The 25,731-nt window shown below is 38.4% G+C and overlaps 1 protein-coding gene across 1 annotated transcript in view; it reads right to left on the reverse strand.

Moving 5' to 3' along the window:
• Window positions 1-25,731, reverse strand: part of LOC137341672 (endosome/lysosome-associated apoptosis and autophagy regulator family member 2-like) — a 76,341-nt gene that overhangs the window by 39,645 nt on the left and 10,965 nt on the right. The window contains exons 2-3 of the mRNA XM_068005028.1: window positions 8,798-8,918; window positions 1,074-1,266 (exon numbers count right to left, since the gene is read on the reverse strand). Coding sequence (XP_067861129.1) covers window positions 1,074-1,266; window positions 8,798-8,918 — 314 coding nt within the window. The remainder of the gene's footprint in view (window positions 1-1,073; window positions 1,267-8,797; window positions 8,919-25,731) is intronic.

Here is a 25,731-nt window from a genome sequence, read left to right on the forward strand (position 1 = left end):
TGGGAGTTTTAAATGCTTAGTATTGAAAGCACTCCCCTCTAATCATTTTACTCAAATAATTGCACAAGTTTTGAATGTTTTTGCCTTCTTGCTGCTTCATACTGTAGTAGTCACACCCATCATCTAATTTGGAGTTCACAGCACTCCAAATTTGCAAGAAAGGTGCAAACATATTCTACAGCATTAGTGATTTCATTTAAAAAAAGATTGCTATTTAAATAAAATTGTCTTCACCCAGCTTGAGTTTTTAAGCTAAATGGGATACGGTGCAAATAAAGATTCACTGATCGCATTTTATGATGGGAAAATCCATCTCAGCATGTTTCCACCACAAAATGGGGATCAGATGTTTCATCGCAATGGTGGGGTTACGTCTTATTTATTTATCACTTTTCTATACTTTATTTGGAAAAGGCTTTTCAAGAAAAAAAAATTAAACTCTACCAAGGCAGATCTCTACAAGACCGAAGAATTAAGTCCCCATTGAACAAAGTGAATACACAGAAGGGGATAACCCCCACCTCTCAAGATTCCAAAGTCCCCACTCCAGAAATGCCAACTAAAATGGAAACAACAATATAGGCTTTAACGTGGAAATTGTCCCACAGTGCTTCACAGAGGCACTTGGAAAAAAATGGCCAAGCCAAAGATGCAAATTAAATCTTGGCAAAATAATTCAATGCTCAGGACTACTGTTAGTTACCACTCCTTTTAAACACAAAGGCTTAGATTTCCCATTGGACAGCACTGTTTCTACTCTATTTGCAATACGTTTACTCAAAACCTGATGATAATCAGAGCAGGTGGACCAAAATACTGTCTGCTCTCAAATGTACCCATTAAAATACAATTGCTAATAAGTTGCTTAAAAAATTTAGAATAGCTTCCTAACAGAAAAGCAAATTAGCTGTTCAGGAACATTAATTATGTTCTGCACAAAGCAAAATCACAGCCAAAATGTAGGTTACGTGAATAAAAAAAACAGAAATGCAACTGATTACAATGACAAAATATCTTATAAGCACCCCCAAAACAAATGGTGAGTAACAAAAATCTGCCGCTGGTTTACTTACAAGCTGCAATTGTCACTGTTGGTACTGCTGATTCCTGCATCTTCTACAAACGTTGCCACAGTAGAAAATCCAAGTGGCAAAGTATCCCACTCGTCAAACCTAATGCCACTACCCAATGAGTAACTGCCTGCTGCACATTTACTGCAGGATTGGTTTAATAGTTCCAGAAATTCCCCAGATCCACAGGAAAAGGCTGAAAAATAAAAAAAAGGCAATTGCAAATCACACCTTTTCTATTTTCTAGTCAATAAAACATATTCAATACCACAAGTTTATAAGCTGGTTTACTACTGAGATTATTAAAGCAGCCTTATGGGTCAGCTTCATCAATTCAAAATAAATCCAACCCACTAGTGGCAACTATTCGTTTCATATTTTGAGAGTCCATCTGCATCAAGAGCATTGTCATGAGGAAAATAAAGGAAAAGTAACCAGGCCCAAGAACATTTAAGCTGTATACCAAAACTCCTCTGTGCCCTTCTCTGTAAGTCATATTTAGTGAGAGAGATGCAGGGGTGGTAGACCATTAGTTCTTGCATGTTTAATTGTATTGTTTGAATACTCCTTCTTATGCGAGATAAAAAGATATTGAAATATCTTTTTAATCTCGCAACTGCACATTTTTTTTTTAAAAATCGGTGCAGGACACCACCAAGGTTGACATAGTAAAGGAGAAGACAAGATAAGTCACCAAGCAGTGATTAGGTGGGACTAAGCTTAATTTTAACGGCCTGAACAGCGTTCCAAGAAAGAAAGGCTGATAGAGGTGATGTTGCAGAACTTGAAGTCCTGGGAAAGAATGGCAGTGTGCCAATCATGATTTCAATAAAGTGGGGATTTAGGGAGGAGAAATAGCAACGCATTAGGAGTTTAGATGTAACTTTCTTTTTTAAAAAAGCGCCATTAAGATTTTTTTTGCAGTGTTTCCTAGTGCAATAAGCTGCAGAGATTTTCTGCGAATGGATCATACCCATGATTATCTGAAATTAGCATCTTTTCATTTTCTGTCCCTGCAGAATGCATGAATCCAATATTAACAACTACCCAATTACATTAAATTGCCTATTAGAATTTGCACCATAAGCTCATTATATCTTTGGTCTATTCAAATGAGTGGAAATATTTCACACACAACAGAAATTCTATAGGCAAAGTATAATCAAGTGTATTTTAAACATCTGATAGAATTATAAAATACAGCAAATTAGAGTAATATCAGAATACAAGACAACCATGATTTATAACGTACAACATCAGAGCTCACAGCAGCCCTTCTCCTGCAATTAAAACTATTTGTTTTATTTTAAGATTTTAATTCAAAGTCCTAAGAACCAGCACAGTGAACATTGATGGTCAATCCTTTGCATGTGCCTTGATATAGAATGTTACCTTGAACTGTATTCCTCGGGTAGGGAGTTATGTGAGCCATGCTCTCAAGGAGTTATTTCAATGAATTCTGCGAGAACTAAAGAGCCTGAACATTGACCCTGCTTTTATCCACTTAATATCCTCGAAGATGCAAAACAAGTGAATTTGTAAATATATCACCAAACAAAATACAATAGAACAAATTGTTCAGCTTTAGGATAGCCCACAAATTAAGAGTTAGTTAAATTTAAGATGCAAACATAATGAGCCAGAATTTGCTGCAATGGTGATAATAGTGACAAACGCCACAAGTTAGACCAATTTGCTCCCCGATCCTCTAGTGGTGAATTCATGCCTTTATATGCTGGAAAAATAATCAGAATATGCCGCAGTGAGTATAGGGGTGGATAGGGAGAGGCATAGCTAATGTCTGATACACACCCAAGGTACCGGAGCCCGACACAGAACGGAACAGGTTATTTAACAGGGGCGCGTTTAGGAGCAATGGCTCCGATCTGATAACGTGGGGATGTGCGGACATAATGTCCAGGTTGGGCTTCATTTGATTGATGAGTTTGTACTGAAACTTACAAATACATAAAGCGGCGTTAAGGACCAGTGTGCATAGGTTTGTTTCTCGCTGGCCATATTTCATTACTGGTTGCAATCCATGCTTGCCGCACAAGTTCAATACATATTTAATATACTATCAAGTCGGGGGAAAATCAGAACATGCCTGGCTGTCAAAACGCTCACTTACTTTATTACTTAAATTAAGGTTTAAGATTTTAATGAAGTTCCTAGAACAAGTCAGGGAAACTGTTACCTCACGCAACCTGCTGAGCAATTGAATACATTACAGATTCTGAGCCCTCCAGCACCATTCTGCAATGGTCCAAGTGGCTGTGATGAGATTAGAGTGGTGTTAATTCAGCAATTTTAACGGGTGCGGAGCTATGATAATTCGCTGTTCAACTTTTTAGGCGATGGGTCTCTGTGGAGCAACACAAAAGTCCTAACAAATTATTGCATGGCGCACGTAATGGCATAAGTCACTCTCACCACAATTTCCTGGAATTTCTGCACCATAATAACGGTGTGCGCCGTAGCTGCACCGTTACTACAGTACAAGTTTCCAGCAAATTCAGTCCCACTGAAACCACATTAGACAACAACATTTGTACAAGTAATTCCTGTTTCTGAATTGAATGGTTTGGACTTCAGAATCATTTCACATCACCACTTGCAAAACACAGGACCTGCAAAACACTGCTTTAACCCTGCTAATTTAGTTCACAAATGAAGCAAAAAAGTCATCCGTTTAACACATTTGCGGAAGTATACTTCTGGTGTTTATTTACATATATTAAAACAGCACAAATTTCACAGTTTGTTACACTACACTTACACTATCTGGCTTAAGTTCTTAAAGTTTTGAAGATATTCCAAAATATTAAAAATTTCACAGGATAAATCAAATTTTCTGGTCAAGCACTGAAGCTATTGTGTATTACATGCTCCATTTGTAGAAAAAAAAATACTGGAAGCTATTAAAGTACCCACCATAAATACCGATATAATTTTGCTTTCAACAGACCAGATCATCAGGGAAGAGAGCCTGGATGTAGAACTTAACTCTCATACTGGTGTAATGGTTCCTTCTTGAGGAATAACAAGATCAAATCTGTACTTTTCAACATCACGATGTCAAAGAATGAGTCCAAGACCAGAATGAGATTGTTCGAATCAAGACTGTGTTCTCCATTTGTATTGAACAAGTTCACTAAATATGGTGGTTTGGTTTCAATCTCAGACACTGAAAAGAATTGCTTTGACTGGTGAAGGAACATACTCTGTATCATTTGATTAAATTTGACCAGTCCAGTACAACTTCTTGAAGGGAGGGAGGTCCTTCTCATCAAAATCTACCCTTGAAAATTAGATCTTCATCTCAAATTGGATCCGGGTCCTCAATCTCCACATTTACTGAGGATTTTGCAGCTCCCTTGACAGCGGAACAAGAAGCACTATGCTTCTCACTGGGCAATTCTGCAGCCTCCTATCTCATGGTGTGTTGATGTCATGGCAACACTATCACTGCATAGTTGTTCAATGTTAATGGCAATTCATTAAATGTGACAATCATTCTAATGTAATCAATAAAGACTGCCTCTGGGTACTTCACTGTAGAAATGGATGTAAGAAACTTTAAGGATAGGTCTAGTCTTCAAAACTATTTTTATTCAATTCCCTATCCAGTATATTCAAAAGGTTTTATTGCAATGTGATCAAAAGTTTTTTTTTGAAAAGTGAGTTTGCAGCTTAAAAGGGGAAAGCCATTCAATTCAAATACTGGTATTTCATTTTTACTTGTGCATATATTTGGCAACTCCTTTTTAGTTTGGAGATACATATTTAAATTTCACTTGCCCCGGTCATTTTTTGAAAAGGGTTTCTCAGCCTGTTCAATTTGAGTAGTCCATGTGAAATCATTACAGAAAGTTAAATAGGTTAGTGAAAGTTAAATAGCCAGAGACACTCTGGATGGTCAGCAACAGACCACCATATAAAGGATAATATTCAGGGACCTTGGTTCCAGACCAGTTTCCATTGCAGTTTAGCACAGTAGATGCAACTGTGTTATTGTTCTATCTTCCAAAGAGGAATGGTTAAACTTGTAACTACTGTAAAATCTACAGTATTTAATTGCTTCTGCTCACTTATCCATTTACTGGTTAATAAAACTGTTTAGCAGTTTATAACCTAAGCCATGGTCCAGTAAGTAATTCTACTGCCTTCCAAATTCTGGAAAGATCATGTAAGGCACCAAAATAAACAAATATACACTTAACAAGGGCAGATAAAGGCGCACTCCTGGTTATAGGGAGCACAGGTTCACCTATGGGAGTGTCCAACCCCTCCTGAGAAACATATCCATAGTAAAAACTCAAAATATAATACAGACTTTATAAAGTTGTGATGTGTTGAGGGTTGGAGTCTTCATTTTAAAATGCAATGTCAAAGAAATTAGGTATTCTAGATGAATTAATCGAATCACAGTTATCTATTCTGCCTGACTACTGTTAGCCTTGTTAATATCGGATGTAAACCCAACCAGCCCTTGGAGGGGGCAGGGGGAGCCTGCAATTGAATTTATTTTATGAGGAGCCTGGCATCAGATTTGAACAACTGCTGGCTAATCCAAGAGACTGAATTTTTCATTTTTGTGCTCAGTTCTGCAGCAGTTAGTTTAATTACAGCAATATCAATTCCAATATCCATCATTCTCTTTGAGAACATTTCTGACACTAAAGTTCATTTAGACCAGGCAGGAGTAGATTAATAGAAGATTTATACTGATTCTTGCATCTCAGTTACATCTAGCTCTCTTTCTATAAATGTTACTAAATTATTTTTAAGACCTAGAAATGAATACTTTTTCAGAGATTAAAGCAAAAATTCACTCTTCACCAAATAGAATAATCTTCAACATTTGTATGAATGCAAAAGTCTGCCTCCTGTTGTGGCATATCCATTCAGCATGCAACATAAAGGAAGTACAGGTTGACTTGATGCCATGCCCAAGTATTACCAGACCAATTTCTTTATATTTGGCCTACCTACAGTACAACACTGCACTCTTCCAAAGTATATTGCTGTTCAAACCAACAGAATGTCAATAATAGTTTGCAGCAACTTCCTTTTTCTAATAGATCAATATTATGCTCACTTCTATTTATTTCAAGGCACTCAGGTCAATGATGATTACCACATGTAGCTCATCTTAACTTTGGTAGTTTATATGTGTTATTGCCACTTTTTAATTTCAGGGCATGCACTGATTTCTTGAATAGTGCAGGTTAACGTAAGTTCTGAGCTGGCACTGGATATTAACTTGAATTAGAAAAAATGTCAAACACTACATTTACAACATTGACTTTTAGCAATGGCTTGTTAATCAAATTGAGGATAATAAGCCAAGTCCAATACAAATACCCATGGCAGTTCAGCACCTCTAACATTATGAACCAGTCTATATATAGAATACCATCTAAACTATCATAGTTACATGATAATGAATACAATAAGGACTGCATTTTGAAGAAAATTTGACAGTGTAATGAGAATGAGAAAAAGTCATTTCGCCTGTTATGCCTGCTTCTCTCAACACACCAAATGCAATTATCATTATGGACTATACACAATCATAGAATCATGGAACGTGGAAGGAGGCCATTCAGCCCATCGTGCCTATGCTGGCTCTTTGAAAGAGCTATCCAATTAGTCCCACTCCCCTGCTCTTTCCCCATCATCCTGCAAATTTTTCCTTTTCAATTATATGTCCAATTCCCTTTTAAAAGTTACTATTGGATATGCTTCTTCCACCCTTTCAGGCAGTGCATTCCAGATCATAACTCAGTGTAAAAAAACTCATCTCCCCTCTGGTTCTTTTGCCAATTACCTTAAATCTGTGTCCTCTGGTTACCGAATCTCCTGCCAGTGGAAACAGTTTCTCCCTATTTACTCCATCAAAACCCTTCATAATTTTGAAATGTGGTGAAATTGGTCCACTAATAGCACAAGACAGGCTCATAGCAAATAGTCAGCCCACTTTACACCGTGAAAAGAAAATTGGACATGGTGTAAATCGAGCTGTCGATTCGCTATGAGCTTGTTTTGCCCTCCTGGTGAAGACCAATTTCACTCCCAATCAATTCGGTCTCCTGAAGGAATGTGGAATGTTAATACCCATAAACAAAACTTCCAAGAGATAGAAATTCTGATATCCTGCAGGTTTTGTTCAATATGCCATCAGAGTTGGGGATCTTTTAGAAACACAAAACTATATTATTTAGTCCAGATCACAAAAGCTAACTGTCACATGGTCTACTACTTTCAGCATTTTAAAGCCATGAATTTAATATCACCTCAAATATTTCCCTCAATGACAAATAAATTTAATTGTATAAATTGATCATAATTTAGTAATAAATCCTGCATTTATCCCTATTTCTGTTCCTATCTCTTTCCAATGCACAATCTGCTTTTATAGTTAAGGGTGCCAAAAACTGCATTTAAAATGATGCCTTTGCAGGTAAGTGGGACTCGCAAGGAGTTTGAACATCCAAAGGGTAAAGCAGACTGACCATCATCAACAATCAGGAGTGAAAATACAATTTCAGAGCTTATCAATGTCTGATTCTTTGCGTGTGAAACAAAGTTTAGAGCAGGTACCGTACTAACTTTAGTTTTCAGTAGTCCAACAAAACTGATTGACCTACAACTGTATTAATATTTGCACAGTTAGATTTTATATTGTGGCGAATGCATGGCCAAAAATAACATTGCAGATAGGCAAAACGTCATAATAGCAAACTTTATAGCTGGGAGTCTTCCTTCACTGCTTTAAGGACGTTACAAACAAAATAGATAATAAACCATGCTTCGATTTTGGGCAGAGGGGGTTGGATTGTTTCAAAATTATTTTATGGAATGTGAAAAGGAAGTAAATGCCTATACAGAAGAAAATGAGCAAAAATTAAAACCACAGTAGTTGAATTAGGACGAAAACTACTTAAGGCCCAAGAAGGAATACCTTTTAAATGTAAGGATCCAAAGTAAGCAAGCGGTGGGGAGATTGGAAAATAATTTGAAGATAACTAAAGCGAGTATTAGAAGAGATCCTATGTGAACCTCGGTTGAGGTTGGGACAGTACAATTGACATCAGCACTCCTGGAATAGGAAAACTGGGGGTGGGGGGGGGGGGGGGGTGGGCGGGAGAAAGAGAAACACTCCTGATTGCTATGCACTCACACCTCTGGAAAAAGGTGTGGACAGGATCAGGATCGGTTGCGATGTCTTCCATGAATGGATAGCCTGCTGACACTCACTGTCCAGGCTCATAGTGAGGAATGGCTACTTGGGTAACATACTGTAAGATCTTCAGCATTAATGCAACCATACTCCAGCAAGAGTCAGCAATGCCACCAGGGAAGAAAACGGGAGGGGAGGGGGGAAGAAAACACAACTTTGTATCAATTGGCTAATGAAATAAAAGGTATTGGCAAGAGGAGGAAAGGCCAAAAGGAGGCATCATAGCAACCTCATAAGATCTGCAATAAGACTACAGAAGTGAGACATTATTGTAAATTATCCAACAATTTATCCAGCATGTGTTAGTAGGTAACCTACAGATGCTGGATTTTTTTAAAATGACAACTGGTTTAAACTAAAATGCAAATCTGACTGTATAAAATGGTAGCAGCTAATACAATAAGCAGCTGCACATGATAAAGTGTTCTAAAAACTCATGCTTCCCTTTTATTCCAATGAACAGTTCAAACAGTAAACTTACAGCATTCTCTGCCTTTAATTGGTTCAGGCAATCCTGAGCATTTTCCAGGAAATTTAGGAATGGCAACTCTCCACCGGGACCCACTGCTATCGCATTCAGTGTACTTGAAGTGATAGTCAGACTGTGTAAAAGAATACAAATACAATGTGAACTTCTGTTACATAAAAGAGAGCTGACCGGGGACAGCACAACACCTGCCAAAAATGGGGAAAGAAACAATTTCCAAATTTCACATACAATTAGATGCACACTAATGATTATTGATGTTATAATGCTCGTATAGTATTTTTGTATAATAAAGACACACAAGAGTTAGATGGCAGGGGAGTTCTCCGGCATCCTGGCCAACATTTATTCTTTAACATCAGTAAAACAGATTATCTGATCATTTATTTCATTGCTGATTGTGGGATCTTGCTATGTGCAAATTGACTGCCACATTTCCCTACATTTACAACAGTCTCTACACTTCACAAGTACTTTCATTGACAGTGAAGTGTTTTGGGAAGTCCGAGGTCATGAAAGGCACTTTATAAATGCACGTCTTTCTTTCTTTTAACCTAGTATTTGTATGTGCATTTATCATCTACTATATTTTTTCCTCTTTGTACCATCAATACAATTTATGTCACTGCTTGACAAACTACTCCAAAACAAAGTTCCATAGTGTACAACTTAGTTGAGAACTAGTGTTGAATTGAGATTCAAGGTATACCAAAGATCCAGATGCCAAGCCAGGAAAAGAGAATTTAGGAGAGGGACCAAAACCTTGGTCGAAGAAATGGGTTTTGAGAAGGTTTTTAAAAAGGAGGTTTAGGGAGGAAATTCCAGAGACTAGGACCCAGGCGGCTGTAGGCTCTGCCATTAATGACGGTGCATAGGGAAGGGGTTGCAAAATAATTCAGAGTTGGAGGAATGGAGTATTCTTGGGGGGGGGGCGGGGGGGGAAGAGGAGGGATGTAGGGCTGGAGGAGATTGGAGAGATAGGATGGGGCAAGAACTTGAAGAGATGAGAATGATTATTTTAAATTTAAGGTGTTGGATCAGACAGCCAACATAGGTCAGTGAGGATGAGGTGACGGGTGAGTGGAACTTGCGTGTGCGTCAAAGTTTTGGACAAGTTGGAGTTTTTTTTTTAAAAAGTGGCGGAAGAGAGGCCAGCAAGGAGAGCATTGAAGCAGTCGAGTCTGGAAATAGGTACAGCAAGTATGAGGGTTTCTGCAGTGAAAGGGCTGAAGTTCAGATAGAGGCGGGAAATGTTAGAGGTAGAATTAAGTAGTTTGAGAGATGAAAATAAATGGGCTTTCTCTTGCTCCTAAACTTCCTAATTTTTATCCCCCGGTATTTGAATCCTTCATCAGTGAACAATTTGTCTGGATCAACTTTGTTAATCCCTTTCATAATCTTGAAAGCTTCAATTTCATTACCTCAAAGTCTCCTCTTTTCCCCCATAATTACCTTAACCGTTCTTCAAAACTTAAAATTTCTGACATCCCGAATCTTTGCTCACTTCTGCATGCTCTCAAAAGTAATAATTTGTTTCCCATGATTAGGTGACTAGAACGACATACTGATTCAAGGTGGGATCTGATTAATTATTTAGACAGCAGCAATATAATCTCCTGATTTGTAACCTATTCCTGTTCTGCTGCACTGAATTTCATTCTCATTTAACTTGATTAAAAACTACAGGCAAGCACTGGACTGTTTCATAGATTTATCCACAATTACCCTTAGATCTCGTTATTGCTTTAACACATACTCTTGTGTTTATTATTTTACACTTGTCCACCTTGAACTGCATCAGTCACCTAGCATCCTAATTAAATAAATGATCTAAAGCTTTCTGCATCTGACTGCATTGCTCATTATTTGCTGTGATTCCTGTTGTGCTAGCTGCAAATTTGGAGATTTTGCTTACGATACCTTCAACCAAGGTGAATATATAAAATTTGATGATTCTTTTCCTCTCCCCTAAGCGTCCCATAGTTAAAGAGTAGCGTCAGCAAGAGCCTGCTGCCCTGTCAGGTGTGCAAGGGAGTGGGATCTAAGGGGAGATACAGTTGGAATTTTTAAAAACTTCAGTTCCTTCCCAGGCATGAGTCATAACTTACAACCAAGCAGCCCCTTAAATCCACGGAAGCAAAAGTAAAAACACAAATCGTGGGTTCCTACCATTGACTGATTGTTAAGAAGCTGCATCATTTTCATTGCTTGTAATGATCCTTCCACATGAGTTTCTGCCTCAAATGGTTCTGGCTCAGTAGCTGTATTATGCTTCACATCAAACTCTACACGTTTTTCCTGTTACAGAAGCCAATGGCATTTTACAGACTCATTACTTTATTTTTGAAAACTCAGGCCAAGTAGGGGCACTGCAACTGGATTTAGTAGCCCAAGGTTCTTGTGGAAGAGGCCAGAATAAAGATCAGGAGAGAGAAAAAAAAAAGCTCCTAATACACACACATCTGTGATGGACAGTGGACATTAGCCTACAACATAAAGGCTCAGGCTGTGATGGCCCACGCCATAGTTAAATAGCCCACAGAAACTCATTGTACAGCCTCGGGCACAAAGTAAAGGACATTTGGAGGAGGTATCAAAGGACCACCAGCATCTATGGTACTGAACACAGCATAAATCACTGCCCTCAACAGAGGAGAGACAAAAAGGAGAAAATAAAGATATAGGAATAAAGAAACATAGATGAGAGTTTGGATTTTAAAATTTTTTTTTACAAATCTAATTTTAAAACTTTCCACAGTAACACCCACTGAAAGACAATGGGAGATTTAACTTGCTGTTCTTTTATTCTGCTGATAAGCCTATGCTTTCTTTGTTTATTAAGGTACTGACTCGACTAAAACTTCACCAAAAAATGCTAGCAAGGTCACTGGTAAGGATGCAAGGAATCTTACAACACCAGGTTATAGTCCAACTGTTTTATTTGAAAATAGCAAGCTTTCAGAGGCACCTGACGAAGGAGAAAGCCTCCGAAAGCTTGCGATTTTCAAATAAAACAGTTGGACTATAACCTGGTGTTGTAAGAGTCCTTACATTTGTCAACCCCAGTCCATCACCGGCATCTCCACATCACTGGTAGGGATGTCATTGCTTGATTTGTTTCCACTTCATACTGAACACCATCAACCCTGCTGGCCTGTCCCTCTTCCCATAACAGGCTGTACAATTTGGCCCTTATCCTGCTAAACAGGAATTCCACACAAGTTAGCACACCAAACATAGCAATAAACAATGTAAGGGATAACTTAAATCTGGCAAGGATCTATAAAGCATTCTAAACAAATAATTTTCTTCCCTAATGTGTTGTCAAAAAATTTAAAAATCATCCAAAAAAGTGAACACTACAAATTCATTACATGTTCCACCAATATAAAAACAGAATGCTGGAAATTCTCAGCAAGTCAGGCAGCATCTGTGAAGAAACAGTTAATGTTTCAGGTCAATGACCCTTAGTCAGAACTGGAAGAAGTTGAAGATTAAACAGTTTTTAAGCATATACAGAGCCAGGGAAAGTGGGGTGGGAGGAGGAGGAAGGGGAGGGGAGTAAAGAACAAAAGGGAAGGTCTCTGATAGGGTCGAGGGCAGGAGTGATTAAATGACAAAGGGGATGATGGTTCAACGCAAGGAGGATGTTAATGGGACAAGTGAAGAAACAAAAGATGGGTCTAGAGGAGCTGTAAATGGCAACATCAGAACCATTACCAGCACCTGCTGTCTGAAAAAAATGGGAGCAATGGTTATGATCGGAAGTTATTGCAATCAATGTTGAGTCCAGAAGGTTGTAAAGTGCCTAAACGAAAGACGGGGTCCTGTTCCACCAATCCTAGTTCAGCAAATGATTCTCTCAGGTTGAAAATACTAATGGCCCGTAAATTACTCTGAGCGACGAACCAGCATTGCTCGCCACTCATTAGACTTAAATTCACCCACTAAGTTACCGCATTCTTTTTGACTGCAACTTCAAAAAACATCAACGTTCTTTCCCGGGCTGCGAGTGTGGTGAAAGGATCTCTAAGGCACCTCAACCAATCAGTTTGAAGCAACATGCTGAGAGAACTAGGAAATGCAGTTCATAGACAGACAACATAGACTACAAACTCAGATGTGCTCAATAAGGTATTATAAAATGACAGAGAAAGTGAAATAAAAAAGGATAAGCTTAAAAGACTGAGATAAAAGAGACAGAAGGAAAAGGTATAAGTTTTTGATTTTTTAAAACATTTTTATTAAATACCCAAAAACTATTAAGAAGTAATAAGACTCCACATTTTTAAAAGTTAACTTTTAGTGTCAGAGGGGTTGTTTGGCAGTCATTAAAACTGAGCTTAAACTTTTAAAAAAAACTGAGCGTACCAGTTTTGTGACGATAGTTAGTTAGTTTCCAGCTGGGCAGGAGAGCATGTTGGCGCTGGTCCATTGATTCTCTCGATTGCAGCCAATGTCCCTTTAAGGCAAAACTGTCAGACTGCTGGCGAACCAGGAAGAGCAAGTTCCGGATTTCTGCGTTTAACTGCACATGTGCAGTCGCCAGAACTTGTTCTTCGATTTTGCCACTATAACGGTGAGCACTGTTGGGCTCACCATTATTTTGAAAGCAATTTCTGGCCCAATGTGTTTCAAATTTCAAAGAGTCATCAAGTGGAGGGTCAGGTGCTCATTTCATTCCCAACACTCTTCTAAACATTAACAACTCCATCCATATCAGGCATAGTCCATGAGAGAACGAATACCAACAGCAAACACTTAAAAAGAAAAATCATATTCAGCCTTAAATTCTTTTTATGCGGTGAGAAAAAGAAAGTTAATTAGACAATCAACCACTATGATCTTTAAGTCTTTGAAAGAAAAATTGGCATGTTTGTTCAAGAGAAATTAAGTACTTTCATGATTACAGGCTTATCTGCTTCCTCCAGTTACAATTCAATCAACATGGAAGTGTTCCAAGTAAAATTTGCATACAGGGCTTTCTTTTGGCTGCAAACCTAAGTAAAGTTCACATCCAGTCTCTGCTGGCATTATGTACTCCAAAATACTCCAATAAGACTACAAATTCACCTTAAAACAGTACTTATCACAAAGTTGCTTGTGGCAAATGACTGTGCAGATTAACTCATCTCAGTATTACTACAATATTGGGGGAAAGGAGAAATACTCATGCACCCAAAGAATAATATTCAATGGGTGGCAACATGGTGGAGTGCTTTGATGCTTACGCATGCCACCGATTCCATCCCTCTCTGGCCACCATCTCTAGCTAAATCAGACCGTCAGCAATCCTGGCATCCTATTTGACCCTGAGCTGAGCTTCCAACCCCATATAATCTCCATCACAAAGATCACCTATTTCCACCTCCGCAATATCAGCCACCTCCGCCCCTGCCTCACCCCATCTGCCGCTGAAACCCTCACCCATGCCTTTGTCATCTCCAGACTTGACTATTCCAATGCTCTCCTAGTTGGTCTCCCAATGCTCTCCTAGTTGGTCTCCCATCCTCCAACTTCCATAAAGTTCAGCTCATCCAAAACTCTATTTGCTGTATCCTATCCCGTACCATATTGCTCACCCATCACCCGTCTTTGCTGTCCTAAATTGGCTCTCAGTCACCAATGTGAAGTTTAAAATTTTAATCCTCGTGGCCTTACCCCCTCCATATATGCTGTAACCTCCGACAGCCACTACCAACCCCATTCCCCGCATCCCCCCCCCCACCTCTTTGTTCGTCTGACCCTGACCTCTCGTGCACCGCCTCCTCCCTTCACTCCATCATTGGCAATGATCCCTTCAGCCGTCTAGGCCCCATGCTCTGGAATTCCCTCCCTAAACCCCTCCACCTCGCACTCATCCCTTAAGGCCCTCCTTAAGAACCACCTCTGACCAACCCTCTCCTAATATCTCCTTCTTTGTTTTGTTACCCATTTTTGTCCGATTATACTTCACTGAAGCGTATTGGATGTTTTTCTATGTTAAAGGCACTATATAAATGCAAATTGTTATCTTAAGTTTTTATGTTCAGCTTCAACCATTTTGTTCCGCACTTTTTACTCACCTTGTTTAGTATGATGTCTTAGGGCACAGTTGAATACAAATAATATTAAAGATTTGACTTCAAACTCAGTCCAGAATGATGCGAGGAAATTCATCTCTGTGCTGTCTGCAAGATCTTACATGAAATGAATTTATACTTTCAATCAAGTCCCTGGTTCACAGCACTAAACTGCCCATAATTTGGCACTAAATTGACACTCAAATCACTCAAAACCCCAAGAATGGCTAGTGTGTCAAAACTGGCACAGTACAGGCTGCTTTTCTGAGACTGCTTATGGTTCATTGACAGTGCAACATAAAGGGAACTTTGCATCTAACCAGTGCCATGAAGTTAACTGGTGCTAAAAGAGGAAAATATTCTATCATCCCCAGCACTGACATTACGCAGCTCAAAAAAATGTCACGAGTGCTTCATTTAATAAAAAAGGCTGGAAGTGATTAGCACTAACTATACATTTGTTTCATCTTTTTAAAATACTTTTGTTTAGCCGTCATATACTGAGGGGCATTGGCTTGGAGGAACTATCAAGCCCAAATAATATCAAACCACAAATTAATATCAGTAGTCATTCTCTAACCAACGGTATTTCAGCATTATTTCATTTGAGCTGTGTATGTTTAAAGGAGCTTGTCTTCACGAAAAGCAGTTACGTCAAACATTTTTCTTTATTTCTGCAGAAAAAAACTGTACATCATTTTTATTACAATAACACATGAAAACTTTGATTCAATACAATTTACATCGTGTTCTGCATCTATAAATGGTTCACCAAACACATTTTCATAAAGAAATGCCCTTTTAACAGATTAGCTGCATGGCTGGATTCAGTTCACTGCTTATCATCACTCACTATTCAAACAAACATCAACAGAAAAGAAGTTAAAACTTAACTCTGCACCTAACAGACCATATACAATTTGCACTGGCAATTACTTCTGAGGGAGGTGAATAAGCAAAATGTAAAACTTCCATAATATTGCTAATGGATATAAAAGCTGCAAGCAACTACCTATTTATCTACGGTTTTCCAAAGAAAATTCTACGTGTGCGCTTCACACTCTTCACCAGCACCCCACCCCCTCCTCTTAAGATCAGGCAAATCTTATATTTTCTGCCACTTCCCTTCAAGAGCATTCTTGCCATGAAATTAAAAATTAAAGTCATAACAAAAAATGAAGTTATAAGACACTGGAGCAAAGTGAAGCCTTATCCTTCATTCAGTGACCCTGACAGATTGCAGCTGTGTTGTTTGGATACTAAGAAAATTGCATATATACATGATCTTTGCTCCGACCCATTTGAGAGCTGTCTTTTCACATGCCAGTGGGAAGATCATATGGCAGATTTTTAATATACTGCATGGAGGGATGGTTATGTTGAGGTGAACAACTTATACAAAAGGTGTATGATTCAACTCCAGTGGGATTAAAGGTTTTTTTTGGTTTGTCTTGATAAGGCAGCATATCCAAAACCTAGTTAGTCATATTGAACATTATGCATTTTCATAATCATTGCACATTGTGATGCCTAGTAAACTGGAAATATCTGCAGGGCCACTCAGATCGAGCCCCGATGGAGCAACATAAATGCTGTTTCACTTCCTCTTTCCCTTCCACTCTCCTCTTTTCAAATCAGTGACTCATATGGAGAACAGTTCCACAGATGGCAGCAAAACTATGCCTTGAGGTAGCTCTGCACTTTTAATTTTTGGGCAAAAATGGTATTCTATTAACTATTCTTCAACCAACTATTCCTACTTAAAACTTACTGCTGCTTTAAGTAACAATTTGGATGTGGCAAATATAAAAACTTGGAATCTCATTATGTCCACCATTTATAAAGATTATAGGAACATAGGAACATGAGTAGGCCATTCAGCCCCTCGTGCCTGCTCCGCCATTTGATAAGATCATGGCTGATCTGTAATCTAACTCCATATACCTGCCTTTGGCCCATATCCCTTAATACCTTTGGTTGCCAAAAAGCTATCTATCTCACATTTAAATTTAGCAATTGAGCTAGCATCAATTGCCGTTTACAGAAGAGAGTTCCAAACTTCTACAACCCTTTGTGTGTAGAAATGTTTTCTAATCTCGCTCCTGAAAGGTCTGGCTCTAATTTTTAGACTGTGCCCCCTACTCCTAAAATCCCCAACCAGCGGAAATAGTTTCTCTCTATCCACCCTATCTGTTCCCCTTAATATCTTATAAACTTCGATCAGATCACCCCTTAACCTTCTAAACTCCAGAGAATACAACCCCAATTTGTGTAATCTCTCCTCGTAACTTAACCCTTGAAGTCCGGGTATCATTCCAGTAAACCTACGCTGCACTCCCTCCAAGGCCAATATGTCCTTCCAAAGGTGCGGTGCCCAGAACTACTCTCAGTGCTCCAGGTGCGGTCTAACCAGGGTTTTGTATAGCTGCAGCATAACTTCTGCCCCCTTGTACTCTAGTCCTCTAGATATAAAGGCCAACATTCCATTTGCCTTCTTGATTATTTTCTGCACCTGTTCATGACACTTCAATGATCTATGTACCTGAACCCCCAAGTCCCTTTGGACAGCCACTGTTTTTCACTTTTTACCATTTAGAAAGTACCCTGTTCTATCCTTTTTTGATCCAAAGTGGATGACCTCACATTTGTCTACATTGAATTCCATTTGCCACAGTTTTGCCCATTCACCTAATCAATATCGCTTTGTAATTTTATGTTTTCATCTACACTGCTTACAATGCCACCAATCTTTGTGTCATCGGCAAACTTAGATATGAGACTTTCTATGCCTTCATCTAAGTTGTTAATAAATATTGTGAATAATTGAGGCCCCAAGACAGATCCCTGCAGGACTCCACTAGTCACATCCTGCCAATGTGAGTACCTTCCCATTATCCCTACTCTCTGTCGCCTTTCACTCAGCCAACTTCCTAACCAAGTCCGTACTTTTCCCTCGATTCCATGGGCTTCTATCTTAGCTAACAGTCTCTTATGTGGGACCTTATAAAATGCCTTCTGGAAGTCCATATAAATAACATCCATTGACATTCCCCTGTCCACTATAGTCACCTCTTCAAAAAATTCAATCAGGTTTGTCAGGCACGACCTACCTTTCACAAATCCATGCTGGCTCTCTCTGATTAACTGAAAATTCTCGAGGTGTTCAGTCACCCTATCCTTAATTATAGACTCCAGCATTTTCCCCACAACAAATGTTAGGCTAACTGCTCTATAATTCCCCGGTTTCCCTCGCTCTCCTTTCTTAAAAAGCAGAGTGACATGTGCAATTTTCCAATCGAGAGGGACAGTTCCTGAATCTAGAGAACTTTGAAAGATTATAGTTAGGGCATCCGCAATGTGCTCACCTACTTCCTTTAAAACCTTGGGATGGAAACCATCTGGTCCTGGGGATTTGTCACTCTTTAGTGCTATTATTTTCTTCATTACTGTTGCTCTACTTATGTTAATTTTATCGAGTCCCTGTCCCCGATTCAATATTAGTTTTCTTGGGATTTCCGGCATGCTATCCTCTTTTTCGACTGTAAATACTGACGCAAAGTAATTGTTCAACATGTCCGCCATTTCCCCATTGTCAATGACAATATCCCCACTTTCAGTTTTTAAGGGGCCAACACTGCTCCTGACCACCCTCTTTTTCCTAATACAACTATAAAAGTTATTCGTATTGGTTTTGATATCCCTTGCGAGTTTCTTTTCATACTCTCTTTTTGTAGCCCTTACTATCTGTTTTGTGGCCCTTTGTTGATCTTTGTATCTTTCCCATTCGCCAGGATCTGTGCCATTTTTTGCCTTTTTGTATGCCCTTTCCTTATGTCTTATACTGTCCCTTACCTCTTTAGTTGTCCATGGCTGTTTTTTTTTGGCAAGTAGAGTTCTTGCCCCTCAGGGGTATAAACCGATTCTGTATCACGTTAAATGTTTCTTTAAACATTTCCCATTGATCATCAGTCGTTTTACCCATTAACAGATTTGCCCAGTTTACTGTGGACAGTCTCTGTCTCATCCCATTGAAGTCGGCCTTGCCCAAGTCTGGAATCTTAGCAGCTGATTCACTTTTTTCCCTTTCAAACACTACATTGAACTCGATCATGTTATGATCGCTATTGGATAGATGTTCACGCACAGTTAAGCCGTTAACTAAATCTGGTTCATTACTCATTACTAAATCTAGTATGGCTTGCCCCCTTGTTGCCTCTAGGACATACTGCTGCAGAAAACTATCCCGGACACACAAGAAATTCACTACCTTTCTGACAGTTGCTAGTCTGCTTTTCCCAATCTATGTGAAGGTTAAAGTCCCCCATTAAGACCACTATGCCTTTCTTACACGCTTGTCTAATCTCTGCATTTGTACAATCTAGCACTTCAGAGCTGCTGCCAGGGCTCCTATATACAACTCCCACCATAGTCTTAGATCCTTTCCTATTTCTCAATTCAACCCATAAGGTCTCTGTTGGCTGCTTACCTCTTGTTATATCCCCCTTTATCATTGAAGTGATTTCATCTCTAATCATTAAGGCTACTCCTCCCCCTCTTTCATTTTCCCTATCTCTCCTGTAGACCTTATAACCCGGTATAATTAGTTCCCAATCCTGACCATCCCGCAGCCAAGTCTCAGTAATAGCTATCATGTCATACCTTATATTAGCAAGATTCAAATAATGAAACTATTTATTTTCTAGGTTTGGTTTTAAAATATCATAAACCAAGTACAGATGTTAAGTAGCATGGCACAAACATATAGCGAGAATACAGGTAGTAATTTGTGTCTTTACAAGACAGTAAAAAATTTTTCCATACTATAAACAGTAAGAAGGCCATCAGAGAAGAGGTGAGAACCCTAAAAGATGTTAATAGAGCCAAAACTAAGAACGAACATCAGATAGTTAATATGCAAAATGATTACTTCTTCCACGTATTCACTAGGGAAGACATGAACAACAAGTCCTTCCTAAATAGGAATAAACTAAGTAAAATTCGTAAACTTGAGGATTACCTGGAAGATGATAACCTGGTAAATAGCAGCCAGCATGGATTCAGAAGGGGAGATCCTGCTGTCAACCAACTTCGACCCTCCATTATTTTAAATCCCTCAATTAGATGGAGCATTGTAATTATTACAACACTGGGACAAGCAGGGCTTAAGCTTAAGCTTAAACTTGAACAGTACAGAACATAAACTGAGGTCCATTAGATATGGCCAGACAAAATGTGTTGGCAACAGAAACAGAATAGCGTATGTCAAGCAATTTAGAATGAAAATTACCTAATTAAGACCATTAACTCCTGAAGTGACCCAAATCATCAATACCACCAAATCATTCATTATTTGAATATTGAATGGGGATTTTTTTTTTAAAAAAGAACTTCCCGAACATGTTTAACCACAGTGCACCGAAAGTACTTTCCTGTGCTGTGACTTGTGCTTTGAACATTTGCCACAATTGAAATTAAAGATCTTGCTCCACCGGTTTCTTTCTATGCAACGATCAGCATCACTTTATTATTTTAGTAAGTGATGAATTACCTTAATGAATTGACACAAGGTGGAGTTTTTTAAAAAATGAAATACCTATTTCCTCAGTCAAAATGAAAGAACTTGCTTTTATATAGTGCTATTCACTACCTCAGGACATCTCAAAGTGCTTTACAACTAATGAAGTACTTTTTAAGTGTAGTCATGTAGGAAACACAGCAGACAATTTGCACACAGCAAGCTCCCACAAACAGCAATGAAATAAATGACCAAATCATCTGTTTTAGGTGTTGGTTGAGTGGTAAATATTAGCCAGGACATCAGGAGAATGCCCCTGCTTTTCTTTGAATAGTGCTATGGGATTTTTTATGTCCACCCAAGAGGGTAGGCAGGACCATGGTTTAACATCTCATCCGAAAGACAGCACCTCCAACAGTGTAGCACTCCATCAGTACTGCATTGAAGTATAAGCCTAGATTATGCACTCAAGTCTCTGGAATGGGGCTTGAATCAACAACCTTCTGACTTAGAAGCAAGAGCATTGAGCATACAAGAAAGAAATACTTATACATTCAACTTAATTCTTTTTATTCATAGTTAGGATGTGGGCGTCACTGGCAAGGCCAGCATTTATTGCCCATCCTTTTTTTTTATATTCGTTCATGGGATGTGGGCGTCGCTGGCAAGGCCAGCATTTATTGCCCATCCCTAATCGCCCTGGAAAGCTGGTGATACAACAGAGTGGCTTGCTAGGTCACTTCAGAGGCAATTAAGAGAGTTAGTCACATTAGTGTGGGACTGGAGTCACATATTGGTCAGACCGGGTAAGGATGGCAGGTTTCTTTCCTTAAAGGACATCAGTGATCCAGTTAGGTTTTTACGACAATCTAATAGCTTCCTGGACACTTTCCTTTTTAACCTATACCAGCTTTATAATTCCAGATTTTGTTTAAACTGAATTCAAATTCTCGAACTGGGATTTGAACTTGCGTTCTCTGGATTATTAGTCCAGGCCTCTGGATTACTAGTCCAGCAACATAGCACTACAGTACCATACTCTTCAATTCATATCAGAAAATAGGTATTTAAGAATACACTAGCAGAATTCCTAATTATCATACAATTTTATTGGAATCCACACATGAATTTGTCCTAATAAAATCTAACCACATATGTGCATATCCCATATATGTAATAATAACAACGTAACCTTCCTTTTGCATGTTTCTCAGTATACAAGACTAACTTGCACACAAGCTAAGCAGGAATTCCTTCCTTTGCGACTGCAAAACAGCATAACATGAAACAATGGACCAGGAATGGCGCAGAGCGGCGAGGCAACGTTCACCGCAGCTCCTGCGAATTTAATTCATGAAAATACTTACTGCAGGGTCTGTGGCATCAAATTGCTTGAATTTGAACTTTAAACAAAATGCGCGCTATCAACCCAGCCTCTGCGCAGCGCGACTTGCTACGCAGCTGGAAAAGTCTGTGAAGGAGAAGACACGCCCACAAAATCTGTCAGGAAGAGAAGTCATGCCTACAAATTCAGGCTGCATTGCTCAAGCAGACTTCATTCATTTAAAGTTAAAGTTAGTATTCTATATGTCATTGTAAACAAAAATTAAATTTTTCTTATAAAAAGCCAAAGAAATAATTGAATTAAATTAAAGCAACAGAAGGGAAAAGTAAAACAAAAAGTTTCTAATTTTTTTTTAAAAAACATTTCTTAATGACCAAAAGCTATTAAAATGAGTAATGAGAGACTCCACATTAAGTTAATGCCAGCCAAACAACTAAAAATTAAGACAAACCGCACTGTTAAAACTTTTAGTTTAGATCTGGCATTCTGAAGTGTACCCGTTTGGTGGCATAATTAATTACTTTCCAGCTAGCAGGTAAGCAAGTTGGCGCTTTTTCAACGATTTCCTTGATTGCAACGTGCGATGTCCCTTTAATTCGAAGCTGTCGTATCGCCGGCGAACTACTAGGAGCAAGTTCACGATTTCCGCGTTTTACTGCGCATGTGCAAACATGGGAAATTGCTCCTTCAATTCACCACTAAAAACTGAGGGCGCTGTTGAGCTCCGTTATTTCGGGAGCGATTTCTGGCCCATAACGTTCAATTTGTTCACCACCTTGCAGAGTTGAAATTTACTCATCGAAAATCCTATAAAGCAGGACCACAGTATTGCAAAGTTTTAGTTGCAAACATTAAATAATCTGAAACATTATCCAAAAAAAATTTAAACATGACCTATCGGTTTTATTTGCCTTTTATTTATATCCCATCCTAATCTACATGCAATCAAGTCTGCAGACCTTTTTCTGAAAAGTCTCAACAGACTGTTGTTTTACGTAACCATTTACAGCTTTCATCCATTTGCTGCAGGGCTCACCACTGGATACTTTGTTTGAATTTTGCTGCTGTATATTTTGTTGCTATCTCAAGCAATTTATATATAATTATTCATATTTAATAAGGATGCTCATTTCCATCTACTAAAGTACGTATTTGAACATTGTCATTATTCTGATGAAACAAATCAGACCTTAGTCATGCCACCATTTTAAAAATGAGGAGTTTCTTTTAATTAAAAAAAACCTACTAGAAACATACCTATTTGCATAACTTACATTTATGTAAACAAGTTAAACACATCAAAAATTTATTTCCTCACAATTTTTCCTCTTGACGCCCCAGACTTGAGCTTAATTTAGGAAATTCACAATACAAGAACATGCATGACAACCAATCACATTTTCAGCAGACAGAGTCCACAGACAAAAAAACCAACATCAGTCCCAGTTGCACCCCTCACCGTCACTTCTGGATCCACCCCTTAAGCTCTGCTCCCAGCTTCTGGTACTGCTGCTGCTGCTCTGAGGGATGGTCAGTTTTTTTTTGAGGTTGCATCATTATTTTTTGAAACTGGTCAGCTTTTGCTAGTTTTCTCTGTTGACGTGTATGAGATGAAATTTATGCAGTAGGATTTACAAGTAGAGATATTTTAATATCTAATTGTCAGCTTAGATCCAGTGTAATCACAAAATTCCGATAGCTATCAGAAGTTTTTTTTAATATTTCATAGGGTGTTGTAATGGGTTGTAATGAAGTTAGGTGGTACTGGATGGAGAGTGGGTGAAGGAATCGTCACCATCATCAGAACCACTCTACAATCAATATAATTTGTAACTGGAATAGGTAAACATTAATACATTTATACCCAATATGCAGTATAAAATGGAACAAACGAGGAAAAGATCCATGAGTTTTTTTTGTTCGTACATATTCAAATTAGTCCACTAATGGGAATGCACTACCTGAAATGCACTACCTGAAAGGGTGCGGTGTTAGCAGATTTAATAGTAATTTTCAAAAGGCAATTGGATATACACTTAAAAAGGAAAAAATTGCAGGACTATGGGGAATGGGACTAATTGGATAGCTCTTTCAAAGTGCCGGCACAGGCACGATGGGCTGAATGGCCTCTTCCTGTGCTGTAAGATTCTATGATTCTAAGAAAACATAATCCACTGCCCCCAGCCATGCACCTTTTATGTATAACTTCAGGGAAGGGACTTTGCAATACTAAGTCCAAAGCAGAAACATAGATAATTTTTTTTTAAAAATTATCTAACACAATTTACTTTAGCTAATTTTAAGGCACATTTACACAAGGACTTGTTTAGGTTGAATTCCACATGATGGGGTCTGTAAATCTGCTCTTGGCATTCACAATACTAAATCTGACTCCAGATTCCAGCAGAATTGTTGATATGTGAAAAAAAGTCTGTGATTCTGCCCCTAACATAAGGGAGCCAAATTTACTAGTGCAAACAACAGGAGCTGCCTCGTGCATGCTGTCTTCCAAAATACGAACTGAAGCACCAACAGAAAACTGCTTCAATGGAGAAAATATTCAGAAAGCCTTTTTTGTCTACCCAGAAAACAAAACTTAAAAGCTGTGTGGAGTGTGGAAAAAGAATGAAGTTCTTAAAAGGACTGTATTTTGTGGATGATGGAATATGCATTTATATCTAGAGATTGAACAAACTAGTAGAAATTCAAGCGATCAAAAGTCCCTTAAAGTATCAAGTTCCAGAACATCCAGCTTTCATCATTAGCACTTAAATTATTCACTTCTACCAATAGCTGAAGCACATTTACTTTAATAACCATAATTAAACTCCGTTGCCATAATTTCCTACCCAAACGTTTCGTGCTTCAATACTATATACACTACCAATTAATTTCATCAATAGTATTTAGAATTTAGCAAATGCAGGATATGTGCATATCAGACAATAAGCAATCCTTTTTAATAGATGATATTATTGGTGTTATTCAACACTTCACAAAATACTTTACCAAAATACCAGGACTAATCTCAGCATCAGTATTAAATAATGAGAGGGGAAATATCTTTCAGAACCTTGTGACATTTTCTTTCATCTTCATCTTAATATTGAAAGTCGGATTCTCTGGTCTAAATTTTAAAAAGTTAATGAGCAGTAACACCCTGAATTCTTCCCATCACATCAATCAATTTAATCTGAGTTTTGTGGCAAAATAAACTAAGCTTTTAAAATCAAAATCATGCATTTATTCTTTTTGTTTCTGATCAATCGGTATTATGGGAGTACCTTCATCACATAGACTTCAGCAGTTCAAGGCAGTGGCCCACCACCAGCTACTCAAGGGCAGCTAGGGATGGGCAATAAATGCCAAGCTTGTCAGCGACACCCATATCCCACAAATGAATTTTTTAAAAATGTAATCCCGTTATGCAATTACTGTTAAGAGTTCTTACAAGGCGATGTGCAAAAAAATTACCGGAGACTCAGTTGTTGGATAAAGTTACTGTGAATGCTTCAGATAGGTGTGTGTGTGTGTGTGAGTGTGAGAGAGAGATTAAATGCAGCTTGTAGTTTATTCTGTTTCCATGGTTACATAGGCCTAATATCACAGCTGTGACTTTCAGTAAACCTCCTTTGACTCATATTTATTAAAGCTAAAACCACTCAATGTGTTCACTGGTTCACAGAATTGACCTGATCTGGGTTTACTGTAATGCATTTGAATTGGTTCATTTCATCAGCTACGAGATAAACTGCAAATACAAAGCTTTCATACATGCAAAGCATCACAAAATTAAGATTTTTTTTTACATACTTCAATGAATTGTAGATTTCAAAACAAAGGTTTTAGGTCTTTTACTTTTACTCTTAAAATTTGAAAAGCACAGAACAGCAATGTTTTTGGGTGCAAAATGGCAGCTTCAGTTAATGTAATAATTGAGATTGCGGTTATCAAAATGAGAGCTCCTGCAGATTGATTGCTTTAAGTAGCTGCTAATGCAATGCAA

Source organism: Heptranchias perlo, chromosome 24 (genome assembly GCF_035084215.1).
Source record: "Heptranchias perlo isolate sHepPer1 chromosome 24, sHepPer1.hap1, whole genome shotgun sequence".
NCBI classification, from domain to species: domain Eukaryota; kingdom Metazoa; phylum Chordata; class Chondrichthyes; order Hexanchiformes; family Hexanchidae; genus Heptranchias; species Heptranchias perlo.